Source organism: Pithys albifrons, chromosome 2 (assembly GCF_047495875.1).
Source record: "Pithys albifrons albifrons isolate INPA30051 chromosome 2, PitAlb_v1, whole genome shotgun sequence".
NCBI lineage: Eukaryota > Metazoa > Chordata > Aves > Passeriformes > Thamnophilidae > Pithys > Pithys albifrons.
The window spans coordinates 79,847,299-79,871,247 of NC_092459.1; the positions used below are offsets into that span (position 1 = coordinate 79,847,299).

Genomic DNA, 23,949 nt, shown 5'->3' on the forward strand with positions numbered 1-23,949 from the left:
TAGAAACGCTGACCTCCTCAAAGCAAGTAACCAGGCAGCAATTCTGAAACAATCCACGTGCAATGACCATCCTCCAAGAGTTCAGTCCAAACCAGATTCTGGAGTATCAGTCTGCCCTAAGGGGGAAGTTGACTGTTGGTATTTGCAGCTTCAACAAAGCAACACCTAACACATCTGACAGCTGAAGTTGCCAATAAAGTATGCAAAAGAAAATGCAATCAGGCCACAAAAATGAAGGAAAACAAGGGGGTGTGTTTGTTTAAGGAATGGTACAAAAAATACACATGCAGTAAGTGAGACAGTTATATGTGATTTACAAGTTGCAAAGACTGGAGAAAGAAATATTTATTTTAGAAAACAAAAAAGACAGCATTGGTTAATGATAAGCAATAAATTTCCTACAGAAAGATAAAGAATAAAATGCAATAGAATTATATTGGGCCTTACCCTGTTGCCTAAAAACAGATACTGCCATACACAAAACTAATCTGCAGTACCTGCACTGACTGCACAAAGACCTGGGGAAGACAGTAATTTACCCATGCTCAAGGAAGTAAAAAATAAAATTCTTAACAGGAGTCAACAAAACAAACAGGGTACAACCATTCCGTGTGAACTGGAAAAGCATGACTAAAGAAAACAAGAATATATTTTCTGCAATGGCTACCTTGTTTCAAATATTGTTATTGCCAACATAATAAAACAAGTTTGTGATATCTTTGGACTTTCAAGTGCTTGACTCAATCTAGGTCTAAGTCTAAATTCAGCCTGGCATTTTTTTGTGTAAATGTATTTTTCCATTGCTCACTCTTGGTGGGTTTTTTCCTAGTTTTTTTTCATTTTGGGAAGGATTTTCTTTTAAATATTTATTCTTTTTTGCAATACTCCTACTGACTATATCCAAGTACTTCTTTTCACTAATTCCAGAATTGTGCCAGAAACATTATGTTTCCTACTGTTCTCCAACTAGGATGAAAACTGAAGGGAAGAAAGCCACACAGTACTGTCAACAGGAGAAGAAAAAGAAAAAAAATGTAAAAAAACCCCAACCAACCAACCAACCAACCAAAGAAAACAAAAAAAACCCCAGCATGTTCATCAGAAGCCTCTCTGCAGCTCCCCATAAAGCAAGTGGAGACAATTCCTTAAATCACCTGTTTTAAAGAGATGAAAAATACCCATATGCTTTCATTCTTCAGCTGGCATTACAGACCTTAATGAGTTTGTGCCTCTTTTGGCTATGCTATATAAAATGTATCTGTAGGACTGATACTGTGTGTACAATTGCCCTTCTCAAAAGAGCACTCAACTAGAAAAAGTTACACACAGGATTCCTTGCAATATATTTGGACTGCAGGCTGGTCAAAAAGCGATCACAGAATCACAGAATACTTTGGATTGGAAAGGACTTTAAAAATCACTCAGTTTCAACTCCTTACCATGGGCAGGGACATCTTTCACTAGACTAGATGGTCAGGTTCCTCAGATTCCCTCCAGCCTGGCCTTGAACATTGCCAGGGATGGGGCAGCCACAGGTTCTCTGGGCTCACCACCCTCACGGTAAAGAATTTTTTCCTAATATCTAACCTAAACCTACTCTCTTTCAGTTCAAATCCACTCCCCCTTGTCTTGTCAAGAGTTAACAAGGTGTGTTTAAGAGCCGATGAACTAGAATTTGATTAATTAAAAATATGCTACAGAACTTGTGATCAAAATTGTAACAGTTAAAAATAAGAACATTCATTTTAACCAACAGGCATGAACTATGGCATACTTAGGATGGATTAATTTCACTAAGGTTGCTAAAGATTCGAGGTAGGGTAGACTTCAAAATAAAGGCCCTACCCAATTATCACAAATATCACCTAATAAAACAATTAGCAGGATGTTTAAACAACTATGAGAGCATTTAAAAGAAAAACAGTTTTTGAAAAAGACCTTCTACTATGTTTATCAACAAGTACTGTGGTAGTAAAACAAACACAAAATGACCACAGAGGGCAATATAATCCATAACAAGAAAAAAAACTGTAGTGGTTCCGGAATTATGTCAACCAGTTGCCATCATTCCTCAAAACTCTGCAAATCCAAAAGCTAAACAACAAGTTCTCGGTTCTCAGTGGTTCCTCAAAGGTTTCTTGAATAACTTCTGTGGAAAATTGAAAGAAAAATATTTGTAATAGCTGGTTTCACAGTGAACTTACAGCTAAAATTCAAGCTGTGTTTTTGACCCGTGAATCAGCCCAAAGTCATTCCTACAGGAAGGGCTTCACCCTCACTTTACATGACTATCCCCTTTGGAAGAAAGGAGAGATAAATGAGCAGAAGTGTAATCATCATTCATCTCACAAAACTGGGGTGGCTTTTATATAATAACAAAAATACTTGAAAAATCCAGATTTTAATTATTAAATTAAGCTGATATATTACTGAACAAAATTGCTTAATAAAAAATGAGGTCATTTTCAGTGCATTGCCTTTTAAGACAGCTGAAGAAATGAAGATCAAGTGGAAGGAACAACCCTTAATAGAAACTACACCTGACTCACAAGTTGCAAGCAGAAAACAGATGGAAGACTAGCAGAAACTACCACATACTGCTTACACCTTTTTTAACTCTCCATGAGCACCAGGTTATGTCTATTCTCAGAGAAAAGATACTGGGTATGAGTCAGAACGAAGTTCCACCTATGTGGCCACTCTTACAGATGACATACATACATACATACATACATAAATAAAGTAAAACTGCAATATTACCCATGAAGTGTTTCTCCTTAGTAAATTAAATTATAAAATTAAGTGTAATGATTCCTGACATCAAGATTCCTGTGATGATATAGCTCCACAGAACTAAACAGTCAGCTAAGACAAAGGAGGCAGAGGAGAGAAGGCTAAGGAAGTAAGTATGTACGTATGTATGTATGTATGTACTGCCAGACTTTGTGAACACAGATTTGGGCAGGGCTCTCCCCACGTGGGTGTGCCCTTCCAGCCTGCACAGTGGATTTTTTAGCTGAGGCACAGTGTGTGCAGAACTGGCCCCACCGTTTCAGTCCTGAGGTCCATCTGCCACGCCCGAGCGAGGTTGGACAGTGACAGGGAAGTCCTCGGGACTGTCACAGCACCCGGTACTAACCGGGGCTGACCCTGCTGAGCATCCGAGATGTGACGGGATGGGATGGCAGGGAGGCATTGAACTGCCAGGGACGGTCCCCACTGAGACTCGAACTCAGGTCCTTGGGATTCAGAGTCCAGAGTGCTGTCCCTTACACCATGGGACTGCCCTAGGCTAAGATTAATGTAAGCAGGAAAAAAGTATGTTCATGAGAAAACAGAAAAGATATCATGACATTTCAACTTCCTGTATTTTTATTCCTGATTTTGAAATGCAATCCACTATATGAAAACAAAAAAGACATAATTGAAAAGGCTTTGGTTTTGAACACAGAACAGAATGCATATTTAAATGGCCAAATATTTGCAATTGAACTGAAAGATCCTCAACAAAATTATTTGGGCATGTAATTTTGAGGGAAAAGTCGCGAGTACATCTGATTCAATGCATTGAGTGTATTACTACTTTCAGACCATAATGATTTGCTAATGGATTGATTACAAGTTTTTCATATACCACAGCTGAAGACTAACTAAATACCCTGTGCACAAAGAAACATCTTGGAAGTGCCAGGGAGTGGCATCACTTCTGTTATTATGTCTTTGAAAAGCTCAATAATTGCAGTTCTTCCTGGAAAGAAACAAAATGAGCAGAACCAGAATTTCATTTGGAATGAAGTATAGAATGAGATAAAATGACATCTGGAAAACCCACCATACAGACTTTACAAGATTCAGCTATTTGTCAAAGACAATACCCTCAAGTTTAATGGACTAGATCTGAATACAAAACATTTTAGTTCACAAGAACAGAAACAAGCAAAGAGAGGACCCTGTTACAAAACCACCAGTCCTTGCAATAAATGCAGCAGAAGCAAAGAAGCCAGACAGTAAGAGGGCTATCATTACTGGATCTGAGTCAGCCCACTAGGCCCCATCAGTGGATGATGCTGAAGCTTGACAAAGCACCAAGCTAAGGAAAAGCCTATTTTTTCAGCAACAATTTCTCACAGGAGAAGCACAGTTGACAGGTATGCTAGGTATGGAAAAAACTTACCACATTTTACTGATTATTCAGGGGAAAAGAAAAGAGACTGTGGTTCAATCTCCGGTTTGAATTAATAAAGACCATTTCTCTAAACACGTATCTAATGGTACTTCTCTACAATTCGCAAAAACAACACACTTCAAAATTAGTAAGCAGGAGACACAAAACTATGAAAATATTTGAAAATTTACACCCTTAAATTCTGTAAAGAAGATACTAATATTAGCCTGGCGCAAAAATCTTGCTTATCCTAGTACAAAGGCCACACTGCTTAACAGGACCACTTCTCCTCCTTCTTTTTACATTTACTTTACAGAGAAACATTTTTTTTCATCCAATGGTATCTTTTGAATGTTTAGTCTGTGACTGCAGGCACTTTACATATTAAGAACCACAAATAAAGACTAACAACAAGAACGAACCCAGTATCACAGTAATTTTGTTTCCTTGGTTTTATGCATAACCCACCTCCTCTCTGACTGCAGTAGCCTACAGTGGCACAAGGAACAGCCATGTAGGACACTAAAGTAGACCAAAGGCATCTTTCCTACAGAAAAATGAGTGTTCCCCCCTTCCTGGCTTGACATCACTGTCCCCATTCTGTGTACTTGCTCTGGCACTCATGTGACCACACAATAAGGTAATTCAATTTGCTAATCCAAGGGAGGAAGAAAAAAAATAAAAAAGGCAAAACAAAAAGAAAAGAAATAGTGTTCTGCTCGGTTAGTGGAGTGAATTAACTTCTCATGTACTTAGAAAATTACCAAAGTCACTGCAATAGAGTAGTACAGGCATGCTGTACCAAACCCAGAGAAGAGCGAGCAACTGGGACTGCTCCATGCAGCGGCACTAAGGTACAACAACAGTTAGTCAGTCTCTTTATATCCACCTACTCCCAGACTTATTAGCCAGTGATGCAGCATAAAGTACTTCCACAAACACAGGTGGTCTTCCTCTCGGAAATCTAATTATGTCAGCAATCTACATATTTGTGGCTTTTATTAGAAACTTCTATGATAGAAAATGACATATATTAATCTAAGGGGTGGTCCCGTGGTGTAAAGGAGAGCACTCTGGACTCTGAATCCCAAGGACCTGAGTTCGACTCTCAGTGGGGACCGTCCCCTGGCAGTTCAATGCCCCCCTGCCATCCCATCCCGTCAGATCGCGGATGCTCAGCAGGGTCAGCCCCGGTTAGTACCGGGTGCTGTGACAGTCCCGAGGACTTCCCTGTCACTGTCCAAGCTCACTCGGCCGTGGCAGATGGACCTCAGGACTTAAACGGTGGGGCCAGTTCTGCGCACGCTGTGCCTCACCTAAAAAATCCACTGTACAGGCTGGAAGGGCACACCCATGTGAGGAGAGCCCTGCCCAAATCTGCATTCACGAAGTCTGGCCATACATACATATTAATCTAAACTACATGGGGTCTTTTTAAGGTCAAATACAATTGTAATTGAAAAGATCATTCTACCTACAAATGTACCTGTAAAATAAAAACAGCCTCCCAGCTTTCTGGTGATAGAGTCAGAGAAGCTGAACTACAGGAGAAAACCAAGCATTTTCAATTTATTTTAATATTTTTAGGCACGTATAACAAGTTACTTAAACAAGTAGCTCATTCTATCTTCCCAACCTAATTTAGGTGCATTATGCTACAGCTGAAGTCACTTGATCACGTACTATTTTCCCCCATGACATCTGCTCCATTCAATGCCCTAGATGGACTCTGATCCAGGCAAACATTAGCATCACACACTGAAGGAAGCTGCTCTCTGTGGACCAGTCCATTGAAAATGCGTAGATACAGAAGGATCAATACTAAAACGGAAGACGTGCAGGCATTCAGTAAGAGCATTACAAACCTAATAGACAATGAAAGAGCCCCACCGGCTCAATTAGCACAGTGAAAACGAGTACCTTAGAAGAGATACAAGTATCTAACCCCAGCTCCCAGCTAGCAGATTTGAGGCACCATCCTTCAATAACAACTTCCTTTTCCCAAATTGCAGTCTCCTGGTCCTAACAGAAGCAATTTTTTTTTTACATTAGGTAGCATGTTCTTCAAAGAGGGGGAATTGCACACCATTGTGTTCTTTTACAACTTTACAAGTGCTAGAAGCAGATAGAATTTACTTGTAGAAATTCTGCCTGCATGGATTCCATGCCTGACTTCCCTGTTCACAATTTCCCAAAGAAAAAACAGAATTTAACAGCTTTTCTTTGCTTTCTAGCTAAAGTAAAAACAATCTGTTGTATTTCAGTTCCATTCTGCCTCCAAAGCTAAGAAAAGCAGTGCTATCATGGAAACTGTCCTTACAGGAGGCTCAAGGAGATATGATGGCATACATTAAATAGCTTTTCCCTGCACTTGCAAAAAATGGAAATGGTAATGCAAAATCCATTTCTGCAACTACTCATGCCTTCAGTTTCATTCCAGTCATTTGAGGAAGCTTCCAAGCTCCCACCTACTACCGAACATAGACTTTGCCAGTTCATTTTCATGACCTGGATCTTTTCTAGCTTGTATGTTATCACCAGAATTTAAAAAAAAAATTGCCTATCAAGTCCATTACAGCTGATGAAGCACAATATAGGAAGAGCTTATTGTTCTTTTCAAAAGAAATGGGAAACTTCTCAAAAAACCAAACAAATGCACTACCATGATAAAGGAAGTTTGGTAACAACTTACACGTCAGAATGTTTCTCTTCAAAGAATTGAAAAAAGGAATTTTTATCTAGTCCATTCCAAATAAATTCTATATTCTCGAGATTTTGACAAAATCCTGTGTATCCCCAGCTGCACTATTCTCTCTATTCAGCCAGGCTTCCTGACCTCCTTCAGACAAAGAAAGAAAGAAAAAAGCCAACAAAACCAAAACATTTACATGAAAGTAACAAAGTGTTTTAAAAAAATAATAATCAGGGAGTAAAGGGAGAGTCTTTGTGCTGTTTATGTTTCACCTCCTCCATGGCCCCCCTCGTTTAAATAAAATTTAAAATTGAGGAGCTTCCATATTAGCAGAGTTTAGTAAGACAGCCTTCTCTGCATCTGGACATAAAGTAATTCCCAGAGGAAATTAATCATAGGAAATCACAGCATATTTAATCATGTCTTAGTTCAGTTTACAAAAACTGTCCCATCCTACACATCAGTTTTCAGATGCAAGCCCCAGGCCACGAACACTGTCACAATGCCTTGAATGGCATTTCAAAGGAGAAAAGATGATCATCACACTGCTGGAACAGGCTTTATTCTTTCAAAGCACTTAAATATTTTATGAGCACCTTTGCTTTTACAGGGAAGAAAATAATTTCCTCCAAGTGCAGATCAGTGGATGCTATCTAGTCTCTTGTCACAAGAACGCGATCCTGATGTATCTGCAACTCACGCATAGCATCTACATATCATTTTTTTTTCCATCAAGCACTGATGGGCTAATTGTCGGCTCATCTTAACAAGGGCCTCAAAGTACCGCCGCAATCGCCGGCAACGAGCGCACGCCCCGCGGTCCCGCCCCGCACGGGCATCGCTGCGGGGCAGCGGCGGGCACCGGGGGCGGCCCGGGGAGCGCCCCCCACCCCGTCCCGCCCCGCCCCGCCGCTTCCTCCGATGCGACGCGCTCGGCTCCAGCCTCGCCATCGGGTTTTTGTTAGCGCAGTAACCCGTTCGTGCCCGGCGCTGCCGTGGGCACCGGGCACACAAACCGCGACCCCGGGTCTGAACCCGGCAAAGCGCCTCGAGGGAGAAAAGCTCCCACCTCCGGGAGCGCATTCGGGAGAGCGGGAGACCCGCCTCGTCGGGTGAAAATACGCAACAAGAGGAAAGGCAAACCCCGCAATTTTCTCCATCATCCTTTGCCAGAAGACATTATTTTAAGGATACGGCGGGGGGGAAACGCCGCGTCCCAAACGAAGGATGTCACTGTGATTTGTACATCTGGAGAAACGTGCTGCCCTCAGCACCGGTGCAGTCAGAGAAAAGGGGCAACTCAAAAAAAAAACCAATTAAACCTCTGGAAACGTCCCCGCTGGAATCACGGATATCCGCCCGCGGGAGGGGAGGCAGGAGCGCGGCCCCGGGCCCGGGTGGGTGTGCCAGGGGCGCCCAGCGGGCGGAAAGGTGCAGGGATAGGCGGGCAGCGGGATGTGGCAGCGCCGTCTGCATCCCGCCCGCGGCGATGCCCCGTGGCGGCGCTGACATCCCCCGCCCCCGGCCCCGGGGAAAAGGAAGGCGGGGGCGCGCAGCAACCTCCGGGTCCGGCGGGGACGGGGGAGGGGGCTGTGACCACACCGTGCTGGCTCCCTCTCCGCCGGCCGCAGCCCACCGGCGTCCCGGCGGGCACAATGGGCACCGGGCGGAACACCGACGCGACCGCGGCCCCTCTCGCGCCACGGCTCCCGCCCGACCCGCAGCCGGGGCGGCGGCGGCAGCAGCAGCATCGTACTCACTCACCCCTCCGAGGAGGTTCACCCACGCCGGGAGGGGCCGTCACCGACGGGCGCTCGGCGAGGCGGCAGCGCGCGCTGTGCCCGTGGCCCCGACCCGGCGCTGTTCCCGTTCCCGGCGTTATTCCCGGCACATCGCGGCGGATAACGGGCACTGCGGTGCCGCCCGCACTGCGCACGCGCCGCCCGCCCGGCGGCGGCCGGGCCGCGCTGCGCCTGCGCGGGCCGCAGACAATAGCGCTGCGCTCGCCCCGGGCGGCCCCGGCACGGGCGATGGCCGGAGGTAAAGGCACCTCCCGCCCCGATCCGCCCCAGACGCGACGGCACCGGCGCTGCGCCCGCCGACGGCCCCGGAGCGGCAGCAGGCGAGCTGCGCAGGGCGCAGGCGCCGGTGCGGCCACACTGCACAACAAAGGGGAAGCAGGATGCTGCGACCACCCTCCCGCCGCCGCCGGGGATGGGCGGGGGGCGGCCACGGGGCTCCGCCCCCGCGGCGCGGTGCATGCCGGGGCTTGTAGTCTCGGCAGCTGCGCTCGCGCCGTCGGGAGGCGTGGCGGGCCCCGGCGTTGCCAGGCTGGGCTGTGGCGCGGGGCGGCCGGCGGGAACGGCAGCGCTCGGGAGCCGCAGGTGGTTCCTTTGGGAGCCCGCCCCGGGAAGGCGGAACGGGGGGAACTGCTGTCCCCCACCCTCGCCACGGGGCCCCGTGGGGCAGGGGGGGCAGCGCACTGATGCGGGCGCCCCGCGGGGAGCGCGCCCTGGAGGAGTCCCTGGAGCGGTACCAGAGGCGCCTCCGAGGTGAGCGGCACCGGCACGGCGGGAGGACAGGCCCTCCATCCGCCACCCGGCTGCCCTGGCGGGCTCCCTGCTCCTGCCCCTACTCCTGCCCCTGCTTCTGCCCGTGCCCCTGCCCCTGCTTCTGCCCTGCCCCCTTCCCCTGCTCCCTTCCCCTACCCCCTTCCCCTTACCCCTTCCCCTGTCCTTGCCCCTTCCCCTGTCCTTGCCCCTTCCCCTGTCCTTGCCCCTTCCCCTGTCCCCTGTCCTTGCCCCTTCCCCTGTCCCCTGTCCTTGCCCCTTCCCCTGCACCCCTTGCCCCAGCCCCTGCCCTTCCCCTGCTGCGCTGTGTGCGGCTCGGGCAGGGGAAGGCGGCAGCAGCAGCTGCAGCGCCGAAGTTGCCGCCGGTCCCCCCGCAGCCGAGGGCCGAGCGCTGCCACACGTGCTGGTCTCACCCGAACTTGGCTTCCATGGGGTCGCCGCTGCTGCGGGCGGGCTTTTGGTTCTTGTAAGGGTTTTAGTCGTTGTTGAGATATCGGATCCTAGTCGTGGTAAAGCACAAGCTGGTTGTAATGGGAGTGATTATTTCCCATGTCAAAGACTGTTTTTGTATCTGCCGCCTTGTCCCTGAAACGTGAGCCTGGCAGAGAGCACTTTGGTCTCGGCTAGGACACCTGGGCTTTACCAGCTTTCAGATTGTCTCTGTCTAGTCAAAGGAAGTGTCCACATTCCAATGAACGCCAGGACAAGGTAGGTTGTGGGTGTCACCCCACTCGACGCAAGAAGTTGTGTTCTGGGCACAGTGCCCACGCAAGACCTGTTGTAGTGCTATTGAATTAAATGTATAGTTGTAACATCATTGCATAAAAAAAAAAACTACCAAAAGACAATGGGAATATTTTTAAATAGCTACTTGATTCTTAGCAAATATTTTGCATTTCCTTCTCAAAACAGCATCATTGACATTACATTTCATTTGTTCCACAAGATAGAAATTTGAGGATTGATTTCTATTCACTCCTGAAAATGAAGTGGGCATGGTAATGCTGCTTGACACTTGCAGGTAGAACAGTTAAAATTGCAAATATCAGGGCCATTTAACTGTATGTAAGACTACTGTTACAGCTCACTGTATCTAATAGTTGGATACATGTATTCTGTTCATACAACTTAGTTTAATTTTATCTTTATCTAACTGGATCCCCTTATGCTGGATCCATTATGTTTGTTAAATAATTTCAGAACCTGAACTTCTGATGAGCTGTTTCCCTTTACATTCTTGGAAACAAGGACTTTTTTCATACAGTGCCAAGATAGGTTTGATTTTATACATTCAGTGATGCCTTTCAGTAGAAATCAATAGAGTGTTGCACAAACATAACTCCAATGCACAGAGATATAACCTAAGTTCCATTGTATTTCTCAAAGAACCTCTTTATTTCTTAGTGATGTACAATTTTTAACTCCTTTCAGCTGTGCAGCATTTCTCACATCATCACTTTTAGAAACTTACTGTAGGACAAACAGATCACTGTTACTCTCAAAGTGGTTAAATCCAATTCTTTGCCTGTTTTTCTTATATAGCTTGTGATTTTTATCCACATCTGGATTCTGAAATTTGAGATGGGGTGCCTTGAACATTATTTGATGGTTTTAAAATACAGCACTCTTAAACTGCATGCAAGGCCTGACATTATCTGGGCCCAGGCTGACACATGGCAGCAGGTTATTGCCACCCATGCTGGACACCAGGACAATCATTTTACAGCCTTACCCAATGTGAGGGAAGGGTGTAGAAGTTCTTAAAGAGTAATTAATCAATCAATCAATCAATCAATCAATCATTTCAGTGCAGTGTCCTTTGTTGAAAAGGGAAATCCCTCAGAAGACAGGGAGCCCAAGTGTTCAGTTAACTGAGTCTGGTGGCCAGAGGGCAGAAAGCTGAACCAAAAAATCTGATTATGACCTAACTGCTCTTAGAGCCCATCAGAGTGGCTTTGATAAAATAACAAAGGTTCTATAATGCAGCTTTTCCTGAATAGCGCAGTCCTTGTATAATGGAAGTGTGTAGTGCTGTGGGTAGTACTGAGTTAAGAGAGTGGTATTTTTACTGCTGGGGTTATTAGGTTACTGTGTTAACTTTCACACAATTGAGACCATTCCAAAAGAACCTTAAAAGCTTCGGGAGATAGTACCATTTCTAAAAAAAACTTATTCTCAAGGGAGTAGAGGTATTTTGTAAAGGAGAATAAGTGGTGGTGTGCTATTGTATTCACATTAAGAGCTAAAAATTTACAGTCATAATGTGAACGTCTGATGGGCCTTCTACTACATCATTGCCAAGAGCAGAATGTGATGCCTTCCTGTTACCTTCTGATTTTCTCCCAACAGCATTAAATTAAAAAGACCATTTAGAGTCCACTTCTTTGTTTTTAGAATTTGTTTGGTTCCTTGAACAGAGAACTATTAGCTTATTTTTTCTGTTAAGTTTTTGCCTCTTCAGTTAAGAGCACTGGCTCACTGTTGGACCAGAGACAGTGTAAGAGCAGAAGCAAAGGAGGGGCAGACCATCCCTTTTAGGTACAGTCCCTGATACAGACATCTTGTAATTCTACCCTGAGAAATTGTGGAAATCGTGTTCTGTATTCCACTGTGTTACTGAGTGCAGTGTCCTACATAATTTCAGAGAACGAAGATGCAAACTGTAAGAGGAACAGGTGAAAATATAGGATTTCTACAAATAAACTTTCATTTTGTTATTGCTTTATGTAACTCCAGAAAATAATGATGTGAAGGCAAAGCCATCTTGGGAAAAATAAGCATGTGGCCCCATTACCATTTCTCCAAGTTTTCTGTGACATTGAATCAACCAAGAATTGCATTCTAAATGGGAATCTGTAATTGTAATTTTTTATTAGGCTTTTTACTTTTATTTTGCAGTTGTTTATAAGTATTCTTCTGAACATAAAATGTCCATTTAAGAGTAGAAAATCTGTCAGAAGGAACTGGGAATGCTTGGGAGTCTTTCACATGTGAAGGTTTTTACACCTTAGGCAAGTGCTTTATACTCTACAGAGAGTGCTGGTTTAGGAACTCATGACAATGAACGCTGCAGCTCCAGAGAACACTTCCCTCTTTAAGATGATAATTTGATAAAACAGTGTTGAAAATCACCTATTTCTCACATAATGCAAAGCAACTCCTAGGAAATTAAATTAAAAGGATTCATTATTTTAGAAACAGCTGAACATTACACAAACCTTGTGACTTTTTTGAGGCCTGACTAATGAACAGCCTGGTGTCCCCAATTATGTGTAAAATCCTAGCAGCACAGGTAGTAATTGGCAGCATACTTCTAGTCTCAAAACTGTCATATAGTATGTTACTAGCATGGTAGCAGACCTGTGTTTGGCAGCCATAAAGATGAATAGCTGCATGACAGAATGGTAAAGGTGGGGGAAAAACCCAAACAAAAACTTACAAGCAAATTCTCAGTTTCAGTACTTTTCAGCAGTTGCTTGGCTGAAATACTATCCCAGGAGAGGTATATGATGCACGCTTTTAGACTTTTAAATGTCAAGAGAAACAAAGTAAAAGTTGGTATACTTTTGCACAGGAAAGTTTTCTTTAAATGGACACAATCTTTGTTTTCACTAACTTGTCTAAGTTTTGTCTGTTTTGTCAGTTTCTGTTTCACGTAAATGTTACCATTTTATAAAGATCTAATCAGTTGGTGCTATTCCTCCTTCTCTGACTTTCTAAGGCCATTTTCTGATTGGGAACCATGAGATATCAAAAAGTGACAGTTTGAATTTATAGCCAGTAACTTCATTTCCTTGTAAAGATTATTAGGACTGTTAGCTTTATATGACAGACTTGTGGCAACTTTTTCATACAGTTGTAGTTTGTTTTCTTCAGTTTATGTTGCTTAATGCCTCTACCAGATGGAGTTATTTTCCATGTCTTTCAGGCAATTCTGTTGTTTTGGATGGTTGGTTCCTTTGCCAAACTCTTCATTAGCTCCAAGAGTATTTGCTATGGCATTTCCGAGGTCGTGAATGAAGTAGCTTTGGTGCTTTCATTTAAAGGAGTGCTCTTTATAAGCTGTCTTGTGCAGTGTCTGTAAAAGCATCTCTCATTCAGGCAATGCTAACCCAGTTCAATGCCTTCTCTGTGTTTTTGTGTTTTCGCTTCAGTGGCAAATTTTTCTTACACTGATTTTTATTTTAGTTTGTTTTTATTGTTTAATTATTTTTCCTTTCCCCAAGACTGATTAGTACTTTGGAAATACAGCTACCTCTTCATGTTGTATTTTACTTCAGTTTCCTGATTCTAGCTTCAATTTTTTTTTTTTTTTTGACAAGTTGAATGGATATTTAATGTGCCTCCAATATAAAAAAAAATGTTGTTCAGCAGTAGTATTGACATTCCCATATTAAAGAAAAACTCTACCATTTATGTTTATACAAAAATACTTCTATGGAAGAAGGATACCCATATTATATTTTCAGGGAGTAATACTTGGATTTTGTAGTTACAATGAATACAGAAAATAATGGTAGTTATCAATGCTGCTTCTTTCAGGGCAGAGAAGTATCTTTATTCATCATGTAGAGCATCTGTCATGTGATTTTTGAACATTAATTGGTGTTTCAGTCACAGCTCTGTTGGTTTTCTCTAAAGAATTACGCTTAACTGAATTTAACCTTATCCAGAATTGCATTCAAGTTTAGATGAATTTGGGAGTAGGAATATCTTTGTACCTGGAACAATATAGTCTTGATCCTAAATTAGGATGGCTGGTTGCTGCTGTCTCTGAAATAATAAGCAGTAATATATTTACATTTGTTTCTTTTAGATGTTTGGTCAGCTGTATATTGCTAAGGTGTTAGATAAATTGTCTGCCTGTTCCCTGGGACAAGTACTGCCTGGATGTCATGTATGATTGTTGCAAACTTGACAGCATTTTTTGTGGAGCACTTGCTTTTTTTTTTGTTATTGTTGTTGTATTGACTTTGATCCCTCAGGTTTTGGTGCTAACTTGCCATTTTTCATAATTGTCTGAGATCCTTTAAACACTGAAAACTAAAGAACTTTGCAGTAAATGAATTTTATTTTTCGCACTTTTAATCCACATAAGTCCAGTTTCAATTATATGCTCAGCTGTTCCTATAGGAAATAGCACATCAATAATGTTTTATCATAGAACAGGAATACATGTTTGGGATTGATTTGTAGATTCTTTTGAAGATGTAGAAAGGAAAGATGCTATTTGATTTTGATATGCAAATCATAGCACTGCATGTGAGCAGTTTTCTGCAGTATGTTTTTACTGGGTCCTCCTTGTATGAGGAGTAGCCTAACCTAAAAAGTTAAGTCAAATGTGGGAGCACTTAAAAATCAAGGACTTCAAAATTAATTAAAAAATTTTCATGTTATCTTTCAGCAAAGGTTCTTTGGTGTCCAATAGTTTGCATCCACAGAGACTTTTTTGATTGCTTTCATATTTAAAAAGAATATTCTTACATTGACAGAAACAACAAACGTAACCTTTCCACTCAGTGATGCATCCATTTGGAAAACAATTGCTATAATGTACTTATTCCCTTTTACACATCAAGTTCAACTCTTCTTTGCTGAATGCAAAGCCAGACCATCAAGAACTCCTAAATCAAAGTTTCTCAGTGGCAAGTGTTTTGCTTATGGCAGCAACATTTGTAATTCTGAAATTGGCAAGCTTGTAAGAAATTTAAGCAAATATTTGATGAAGCATTCAAGAATGTTATTCCAGAGGCAGGAAAGTGCAGTAACACCCCCCCCCCCCTCCCCGACATCAGTGTGCCATTGATAATGATTTTAATGTGTTTCACTACTACTGAGTGCCCTGTAGACTTAATGGGAGAAGAGGACATACTGTAAGAAAATCTTAAAGTAGTACCTTGGCGTTCAGAAGCTCTAATATTACAAAGAGAGAAGTTTTGGGATAGCAAATATATATGGGCTTGTTTGGTTTGATTTGTTTTGTTGTTTGTCACTGGCTGTGAAGCAAATATTGATACTTGGGTCTGTGGCAGACATCTGTAGTGAGCAGGGAAGTGAAGGAACTTTATTGCTATCATATATCACACCATATAATAACTTAAATGACATTGAACACTTCTTGGCAATAACTAACTGCAACATAGTTTGCTGACTATCTAAGCCATTGCATCAGTAAGATACTTCTGGCATTTCTCAATTAGCTGTCCCGCCCTCAGAGCATCCTGGAATGCTGAAGGAAGGATGAATAGCGTAAGTATGCCAAAAGAGAAATATTTGACCTAGACCCCTCCTATGAGTCATTTCCTTGTGAATTATATTTGGGTTTGTTACACTAAAAGAGGTGATGTCAGCCATGTCAGCTGAATCAAATAAAAAAATTTCAAAAAAGGAATATAAGAAAAAAATATACCGAACATTAGAAAAAAACACTACTGTATCACCTGTCAGTAAGTCAGTTAGTTCTTGAAAATATTTATATTCATCTGTAAAGAGGTTTTCTGTTGTGTTTGTTGAGAATTTTTACTATAATAGTGAGTGTTGTTATTTATTTTTTCTACTTGTTTAGAAGTCAGAGGTCTTGTTTTATGTTGGCTCAGATTGCTGAATTATTAGTTCATTTGCTCAGGTATTCATTTTGTTGTGTGATACATTGCTTTGTAATGTGTGGTGGCATTATTAGAGTGCAAAAATACTGTTCTTGGTTCCTGATCTTGCATATTGTATAAAATGTAGCATGAGCCTTAGGTTCACTGAAAAGTATGGAAAGTGTGTATGCTAGGACATGTTTTAGGGTTAAGTATATTATTCCTTGTGCTGCTGCAGAGTCCTGATGTATTGAGGGGCTAAGATGCTATTTATAGCTGCGTCTTAGAAAATTTAGTAACTAATTACTAAGTATTTTATAAATATAGTAGTTGTTCTGGTTGTTTTCGTTACATAATTGCTTCCAGTGTCAGAGTTTAGGTTAATTAGTTGAGCTAGACACATGCTGAATGCTTTTAGTTCTCCCATGGTTTTTGCAATTTAAAATATCATGCAGTAAATACTTTTATGTTGTTTATTGTGGCTAATGATGTGATTGGTTTTTTTTCAGAACGTGCTAGTGAAAGCATCCATCAACTGAAATATACCTTGGCTAAAGGTGAGGACGAGGTTGGATGTGACCAGTCCTCAGTGCATGAGGGCAGTGATGGTGCGGACAGGGAAACTGATGACTGTGGGAATCCAGCCAGGCAGGAACTCCAGCACAGTCACGCAGGTAAAATTACTCTGAAACCAAATGGTTTAATCACTGTGAGAAATTAAACTAATTTCTATGGAAAAGTAATTATTTTTTGTTATAATGGTTTCTTTTGTCTCTTTCTAGTTAATCAACTTAAAATTTTGCTGCAGCATCAAGAGAGAATGGAAAGTGAAGTCTCTTCTCCATCAAGATGGAAGTCGTCATTCCATGTATTTTTCTTCTGGTTTCCTTTGTATTGTTTGAATGAATGGCATGAATGTTGAGAACAATTTTATAGTATGCAGGGAGAAAAAGAAGCATTGAATCATTTTTATCTTCTTAAATACAGGAGATTCCTGATGCCAGAACTTGATATGCTTATGACCATAGCAGAATAAAAAGGAATCTGTAATACAGGATTAGATGTTTCTTTTCTTTTGTTGATCATGCAGTGTGGGTCATTGATCCTTTTTTGTTTTTCAAACAGTCAGGATAGACAATGTGGAAAAATTTCTGTAAAAGCAGCCTCTGTTTCCCTTTGACTGTACTTTAAGGATTCTCAACAACCTTCTTATGCTGTAACTATGCTTTTTCTTTAAACAAGTAGGAATGTTTGTGTAAGAACTGGTTTTGTAGTTCTCTGCCAAAATGCAGTGTCTCTGTCTAATTTTGTTTGTACTCTTACAAGGGCTTCTCAGATTCTGGATTCTTGCAGCAGAACTGCACCAAAGTATGTGGAGTACACAATTCAGTTAGGCAGCAGCTGCTAGTTAATCATATCTCTATGGGAAAATAATTCAAAGACATTGTTACAGTTTTATCTTTTGACAGCCTTCACTGACTACTTTTGGTTTATATAAGGAAGACAAGAAGCTCTTTGCTGTCAAAGTTGAGGTAACAGCAGAATAATCTAAAGCCTGTATTCCTGCTGTATTGCTTTCAGCCTGGGTAATAAGCCTAGCTCTAGTGTCCTGATATGGAGAAATTTCTATTTAAAGTTCACTTTTCTGAGTGTTCTAGAATTCATAGGTTTAGTATAGTTGTCCTGACAGCTGTTTTGCCTCATAATGGCAGAGGAAAGAGCTTGTGTTTTGTAGCTCAAGGGAACAAGGCATCAGTGGTTGACCTTGGCATGACATGAATCTGTATCTGCTTGTATTTAGCCTTGGAGGGGAGGGAAACCATCTTTTATTCCATCTTTGATGAAGTTTTCTACTTATATTGGGAAGTTTTGGTAGAGTGAAAAATTCAGAAAGTGGAACACCTTTTTTAAGAAACATGGGATAGGTGCTTTCAGGGAGTGGATTAAAGGGTGGAGAAATAAACAGATAAAATGGGAATTTTATTGGTAGGGCATTGTCCCATTTCTTCCTCTCGAAGTTTTCAGTGAGGGGCATTCTGTGAAGTGGTATCCTTGTTCTCCTTTGCAGCTGCCCTCCACCTGCTTGCTAACTAGGCTATGAAAGTGTTCTGAAGACAGACCAAGTGTAAAGCTCAAAAAAAATGAAAATACAAAGGTGTGCATGCAACAAAAAAAGCCCAAACCCTTATAAAATATATAATTGTCTGGTGATTTAGTGGACACTGCAGAAATGCTTCTTGTATAAGTAGAACCCAATTCCCCCAAGGTCAAGGAAGGTCTCCTAGGTTGAGCTGGCAAAATGCCAACTGTCCAGGACAAAGTGAAAAGGGCTCCTCCTCTTCCCAACCAGCTAAGGGAAAGAGAAGAGGGAGAGGAAAAAAAAACCCTCTAGACCAGGTTTATGCTGAAACTCACTACATGTATTTATACAGAAAAGAGAAAATTAAGAGGAAACTACAATATAACACACACTTACACAAGTTATACATATATAACAAGAAATAACTTCCCACTCCCCAGTTAATAGATGGTGTATTACTCTAAATCTAGAAGTACTCTAAAAGACACCCTGCAAGAAAGAGAAAGTATAACAACAAAATATTTCTACTTCCCTGAATTCAAACAAAATACGATGTAGCAGCAGCAGGAGCCGGGCCTAACAGAGGAGAACAACTGCAGCACGTCTTCTCTGTACTCCAGCCATAGTGGAACTGAACACCTCCCACTGCTGCCCCATATCTTAAGTTTGCGTCATCTGGTATGAAATACTTCCTTGGTTACCCAGTCAGGTGAGAGCTGTCTTTCAATCCACATAGATTCTCTGAGCCTGCCAATTTGAGGCCTAGCTAAAACCACTACAGAAGGCAAACTTAGATTATGAATAACCTTAACCTTTTGCTTTGAGTTATGCAGAAACACCTGATGACTACTGAATACTATGTGACTGCATGATCTGTAGCTAAATGTAATATTTCACAGAAAGTATACTGTTTAGTAACCTTTAGCATAGTTCATACATATAAATAACATTGTCTTAACAAAATTCCCTTTTCCTAGTCATTGATGAGAGTTGCAATAGACATCAGATGAGTATGTCTTTTTGTTGATTACACCCAAATGGTTAGGTGGAAAGTCTCCTTTTGCTCAAGGCCCAGCGAGATTGCTTTATACAACAAATGCAGTTCTGCAAGCTGGGTTTTTGCTAACCCAGCTGCACCCATCTTCCTGTTCCTGACACTGCTGCTATAGCTGGAGTCTCTGTCGTGGATTCCTGTTGTTTCTTGACAGTTTACAGGGTGGCAGAGTTCTCCTAATTCTGTGGGTTAGAGGTTTGAAATTTGAGGCATTCAGCATTATTTGTGATGGTGGCAAAGCTGTTTGTCACCGTGTAGAAGTCTGGCTTTTAAAGCTGCCAAGCCTTTATACTTTATAAATCCTTTTCAGTATTAAGTATGCAAATGTGAACAGCATTTCCGAGATTCACATAAATGTTTGGCAATTCATACTGATCAGATGTGTCTTTCAGTTCTGATTTTCATGTTCGGCCTAATTTAAATACGTGCCTCCCCTGACTTTTGTTCTTTCACTCTATAACACCTTATATTATCAGGACATTAATTAAAAAATCCAAAGTAATTTATAATCAATTGATAACAGTTACATTGTAAAAAAGTGTAACCAAAAATACCACAAAGAGCTTCTCCATTCTCTTTATGCTGGCAAAATATACTGCATGTTCTTTTCCTTTAAGTGAAACCATTCCTTACCACTGTTGTTTACATTACACTGTTTTTCAAGTTAAACATTAGCACTGTTTTTCAGTGAAAAAGAATTTTAATAGAAATGGAGTTTTCACACATTTTCTAACACTGTTGTGGTGTAATCTTTTCAGGGAGGCAGCTGGAGGTGTCAGCTGCAAGGTGTTCATTACACTTCAGAGAAGAGGGAGGGATGAGTAGAAGCCAGATAAAAAGAAAGATTAGTTACAAATATTATGAAAGTTATATTATATATACTCTAACAAGTGTGTTTCATTTTTAAAAAAAATTATAGCGTAGTTAATATTAACAGCCTTTAAATCAAGATGAATTCTGAGTCAATGAAACATGGTACTTATGTGCACTGAGTCAGGTGGAATGCATTGCAAATTTGGAGTTCCTTCTCTACATGTTTTTCCTAATGGTTCTGGATATCCTCCATTTGTCTCTGCAGTTATACATTCAGATAACTGAAGAGTCCTTCCTTTAATATGGCCAATACTTTTATTGGGTATCATTTGGCAATAAGTTTTTTGTTGCTAGAAACTTTCACCTCCCCCTGATTAGAAGATTGTATCTTTAGCTTTAAAGACTGGACAGGGAATCTTAATGCGTTCTTGACAGAACCTGTAAATAAAATAACTAATAGATGCAGTAGCTAACCATCAGTAGCTTGGTTTGGGTTAGGCTTCTTTTCTTTGGTTGTTTTGCTTTTTTTTGTTTTGTCCAACTATTCAGTTAGTTCCTGAAAATCTGTTCTATGATCTTCAAGTCTTTAATTATACTTGAGCATATCGTGGAATTTTTTTGCAAAAAACGGTGTGTTTCTGACCCAAGATCACAGATGTTAGAGTTGTATCAGTTTCAAACTAGTTTTCATCCACAATTGCAAGGTAATTGTTAGAAATGTGCCTGTTATTCCTCTGAGAGGTTTCCATTAACAACTCTGTGTGCATTTTGAGTCTATATTAGAATAGTGTACGTTGTATTCTGTATGCAAGCAACATCTCATTGCAATAAGTGGAAAACCAGAAAATAACACATACTATTCTATATTTCCTTCAGAAACCCCCAGAGGCTGTACCTGGAGACTTGCCAGCTCTTTCTGATCTCGTTCCTATAATCAATGATCAGTCCCAGTACATTAACCATTTGGAAGCAGAAGTGAAGTTTTGCAAGGTATCAGGCAACATATTTGACCTACGAAAACCCTGGTCTCCCAGATATGAAGAATTGCTTTGAAAGCAGCTTACACTTACACTTGAGATTGACTTTTTTTTTTTTTTAATGACCAAAACTGAGCCAAATGTAGTTCAGTAGATCCCTTACCATGCATCTTAGTGTCTGGTGTTTAAGGATCTTTAAGGCATTCTAATGTCCTATTACAAATACAAATATTTTTTTAAAGCAGTTATATGGGAATTCAAGCTGCAAAGATACAAAATGTCTGTTGAGTATTCATACTCTCTTTAAAAGGGTTAAAATGGTAGAGACTGTTAATCTAGACTTTTGATCTCAAAGTGTATGTTAATGTTGTTAGCTCTTGGAGCTTTTTACATGCAGTTCCTTTATTTTATAGGAGGAATTGTCTGGGATGAAAGATAAAGTACAAGCAGTTGTACTTGAAAATGAGGACCTCCATCAAAAACTGAAGTTCTTAACTGCAGAATACACATTGAGAGAACAAACTCTTCTGGATGCCTCGGTAGGTTTTTATTTTTTGTCCTTTTAATCAGTGCTTAGGGACCTGACCTGATTCTTTTTATGGACGGCTACACAAATGGTTATCCACAAACTGAATTTTAGTCAAAATTTAATGAGAATTTGCAAACATGGATTTCCTTAGGTAACATCATTATCATAGGTGGCTAACCTAATTAACTTGTTTATTAGTTCTTACATTCTAGTGAAATTTATAAGAGTAAATACTTACATAAGTGACATTTGTTTATAAAAACAGCCTACATAATTATAACTGAAGCATTAATACTTTTGTTTTAGGCAAATACTCAGAACTCCTGGCCTGTAGGTGGTAAAAACTGTAGCACACATCATCCTGTCACCTCATCACAAGCACAAAACAAAGATCAGGCTTTTGCTTCAGCAGCTGCTACAGACATACTAAAATGGCCTGTGGAACTGGTTGGTATAAACTTTCTTCTCAGAGTCCTACCTTTGCAAAAATCTTCAGTTGTTTGTTGTTGCTGCAGTTCTGATGATTAATTTTGTAACAGACAGAGGAGGAGTTTTGGTTGACTGAACCTTAATCTGAGCTCAGATTTTCTTCTCTTAAACCTCATGTTCTCATTATGCCTTAATTAATATTGTTATGCAGTTAGATACAGATGGCAGTTTGTATCTGCAAACACTGACATTCTAGAGATACGTCTTGTTTAAAGATGATGCCTCCATTGTACTTTGGAGATTCTTAGCAGTAACACAATGCCCAAGCAGGGAGAAACTAGCTGGTGTAATCTGTGTATCCCTCTACACAACCTCTTTGTAATGAGTTGTTCTGCTCCTGGAGCAGCACAGGCTCAGTAAGGTACAAAAGTAGCTTTGTGCAGTCTGCTTTCCCTCTGCTGAATTACACACTATATGCCTTTAGACATAGAGAGGAGCCCTAGTGATTTAGAAATGATGTTCTTTTTGTCCTTTATTTTTAGTTTGGGAAGATAGAAATTTATTTTTGCTCTGAAGTAGTGAGGTAGCATTGCTATCTTTTGGAGAAAAAAGCTATGGAGAAAAGTTTTTATACTTTTTATTCATGTGTGTATGTGTACTGTGAAAGATATAGGGTACTGTAGTTCTTCAATTATATGTATTTATTAATTTCTTTCTCTGAAAAGTATGGTTTTTTTTATTTTTGTGCTGTTATTTTATAGGTGAAAACCTTCTCAGTTATTTGAAAGCTAGGGTTTACAGTACACTTTTCTTCATCTGCCACATTTAAAGCAAGAGAATCATGTTGATTGTGACTTCTTTCTAAGCATCATAGTGAGCTAAATTTGTAATTATTTATCTGATTTGCTATGACCATTGCATTTAACATGAGCGTGGTTGATTCATATACCTAGTTCTTCACCAACTAATAAAAGTAACTCATTGTATTATAAATAAATAGCCTGTGTACTTGCAGTTCTTCAGAATTCTTCTTTAATGTCTGCTGACTTTTGGGAGAGCAAGAGCAAAATCAAGACGTTTGTGTAAATCATGGTAGAGGGCTGCTGTTGGAGCTGAAACAATTTACCATATGAGGTTCTAGCAAGAGATATAGAAATAAGAAAATATAAGGGTTGTTCTTCTTGTAGACTTTCAGAAGTGTGAAATACTTAGGTTTCTCTGCCACTAGTGCTTCAATAAGTTTATTTCCTCAGGGGAAAGAATGAATGTGGCTGAAGTCTAGGTTTATTTGTAAAGACTATTATGAAGAAAGCAAAAGACACTTCTTTTCTCCCATCTTTTCTAAAGGAGAGTCTAAAACTTCTTTATCAAGAAAAAGTCAATATCCTTGATGCTCAAGTACAGTCTCTAAGGTAAAGTGAAATATTTCTTTTTTCCTTAAAATGATTGGTAATGAGTTATCACTATATAACAACACAAACCACTCTTGATTTAATGAGGAGAATGCTTGAATGTCTGAAATTTGTATTTTCCTGACAGCACACCTGAAAGCTGGTTTTGTGAGTTTTCTCCATATAAATGTAGCAAAATTGAATGTATTGCTACTTTATAGTTACAGTAACAATATAAAATGTTGTCAAGCTTTTTACCCTCCTCAGAGAAAGGTCCTGGCTGCTAAGGTACACTAATCAAAGAGAAAAAGAGCAGTTAAAATGGTACCTTCTGTGAGACCTTCCATAATTATCTGTCTTCTACTAATATTGTATATTGCAAAATTTAGAGATATTAATCATCAAACTAGTTTAGGCCACATAATACTTTTGGAGCAGGAAAATATAATTTGAAGCTTGCAGGCACTGTTTCCCAGTTGTGTAATCTAATATCTTCAAACACAAAAATAGTTGAAAATAAGTTGTCAAGTATTGCTCAAAATAGTCAAGGTTTGAATAGCTAGCAAACTATGAAAAAATAGAGGAAGGGGCTTCCACTTCAGGATATGGTTTTCAGGACTGAACTTTCCGTTGTACACTTGCTGAATGATACTGCTGCTGAATCT

The 23,949-nt window shown here is 40.7% G+C and overlaps 2 protein-coding genes across 10 annotated transcripts in view; one reads left to right on the top strand and one right to left on the bottom strand.

Annotated features, from left to right (window-relative positions):
- CEP170 (centrosomal protein 170) overlaps positions 1-8,821 on the bottom strand; it is a 100,573-nt gene extending 91,752 nt beyond the window's left edge. For 5 of the 7 annotated variants that reach the window (XM_071574919.1, XM_071574912.1, XM_071574904.1 and 2 more), the window contains exon 1: positions 8,622-8,819. The gene's annotated coding sequence lies outside the window, so the exon portion shown is untranslated. Of the gene's footprint in view, positions 1-8,621 lie in introns of all 7 variants that reach the window. The other 2 variants (XM_071574927.1, XM_071574936.1) reach the window with 2 other exon arrangements.
- The window catches only part of SDCCAG8 (SHH signaling and ciliogenesis regulator SDCCAG8), a 107,294-nt gene continuing 92,145 nt past the window's right edge, over positions 8,801-23,949 (top strand). Inside the window, exons 1-7 of one of the 3 annotated variants that reach the window (XM_071574957.1) lie at positions 8,801-8,897; positions 16,521-16,685; positions 16,794-16,879; positions 20,835-20,948; positions 21,349-21,474; positions 21,771-21,911; positions 23,241-23,305. In XM_071574957.1, the coding sequence (XP_071431058.1) occupies positions 8,888-8,897; positions 16,521-16,685; positions 16,794-16,879; positions 20,835-20,948; positions 21,349-21,474; positions 21,771-21,911; positions 23,241-23,305 (707 nt within the window). In that variant the 5' untranslated portion in view covers positions 8,801-8,887. Of the gene's footprint in view, positions 8,898-9,191; positions 9,410-16,520; positions 16,686-16,793; positions 16,880-18,729; positions 18,801-20,834; positions 20,949-21,348; positions 21,475-21,770; positions 21,912-23,240; positions 23,306-23,949 lie in introns of those variants that run through there. The other 2 variants (XM_071574948.1, XM_071574964.1) reach the window with 2 other exon arrangements.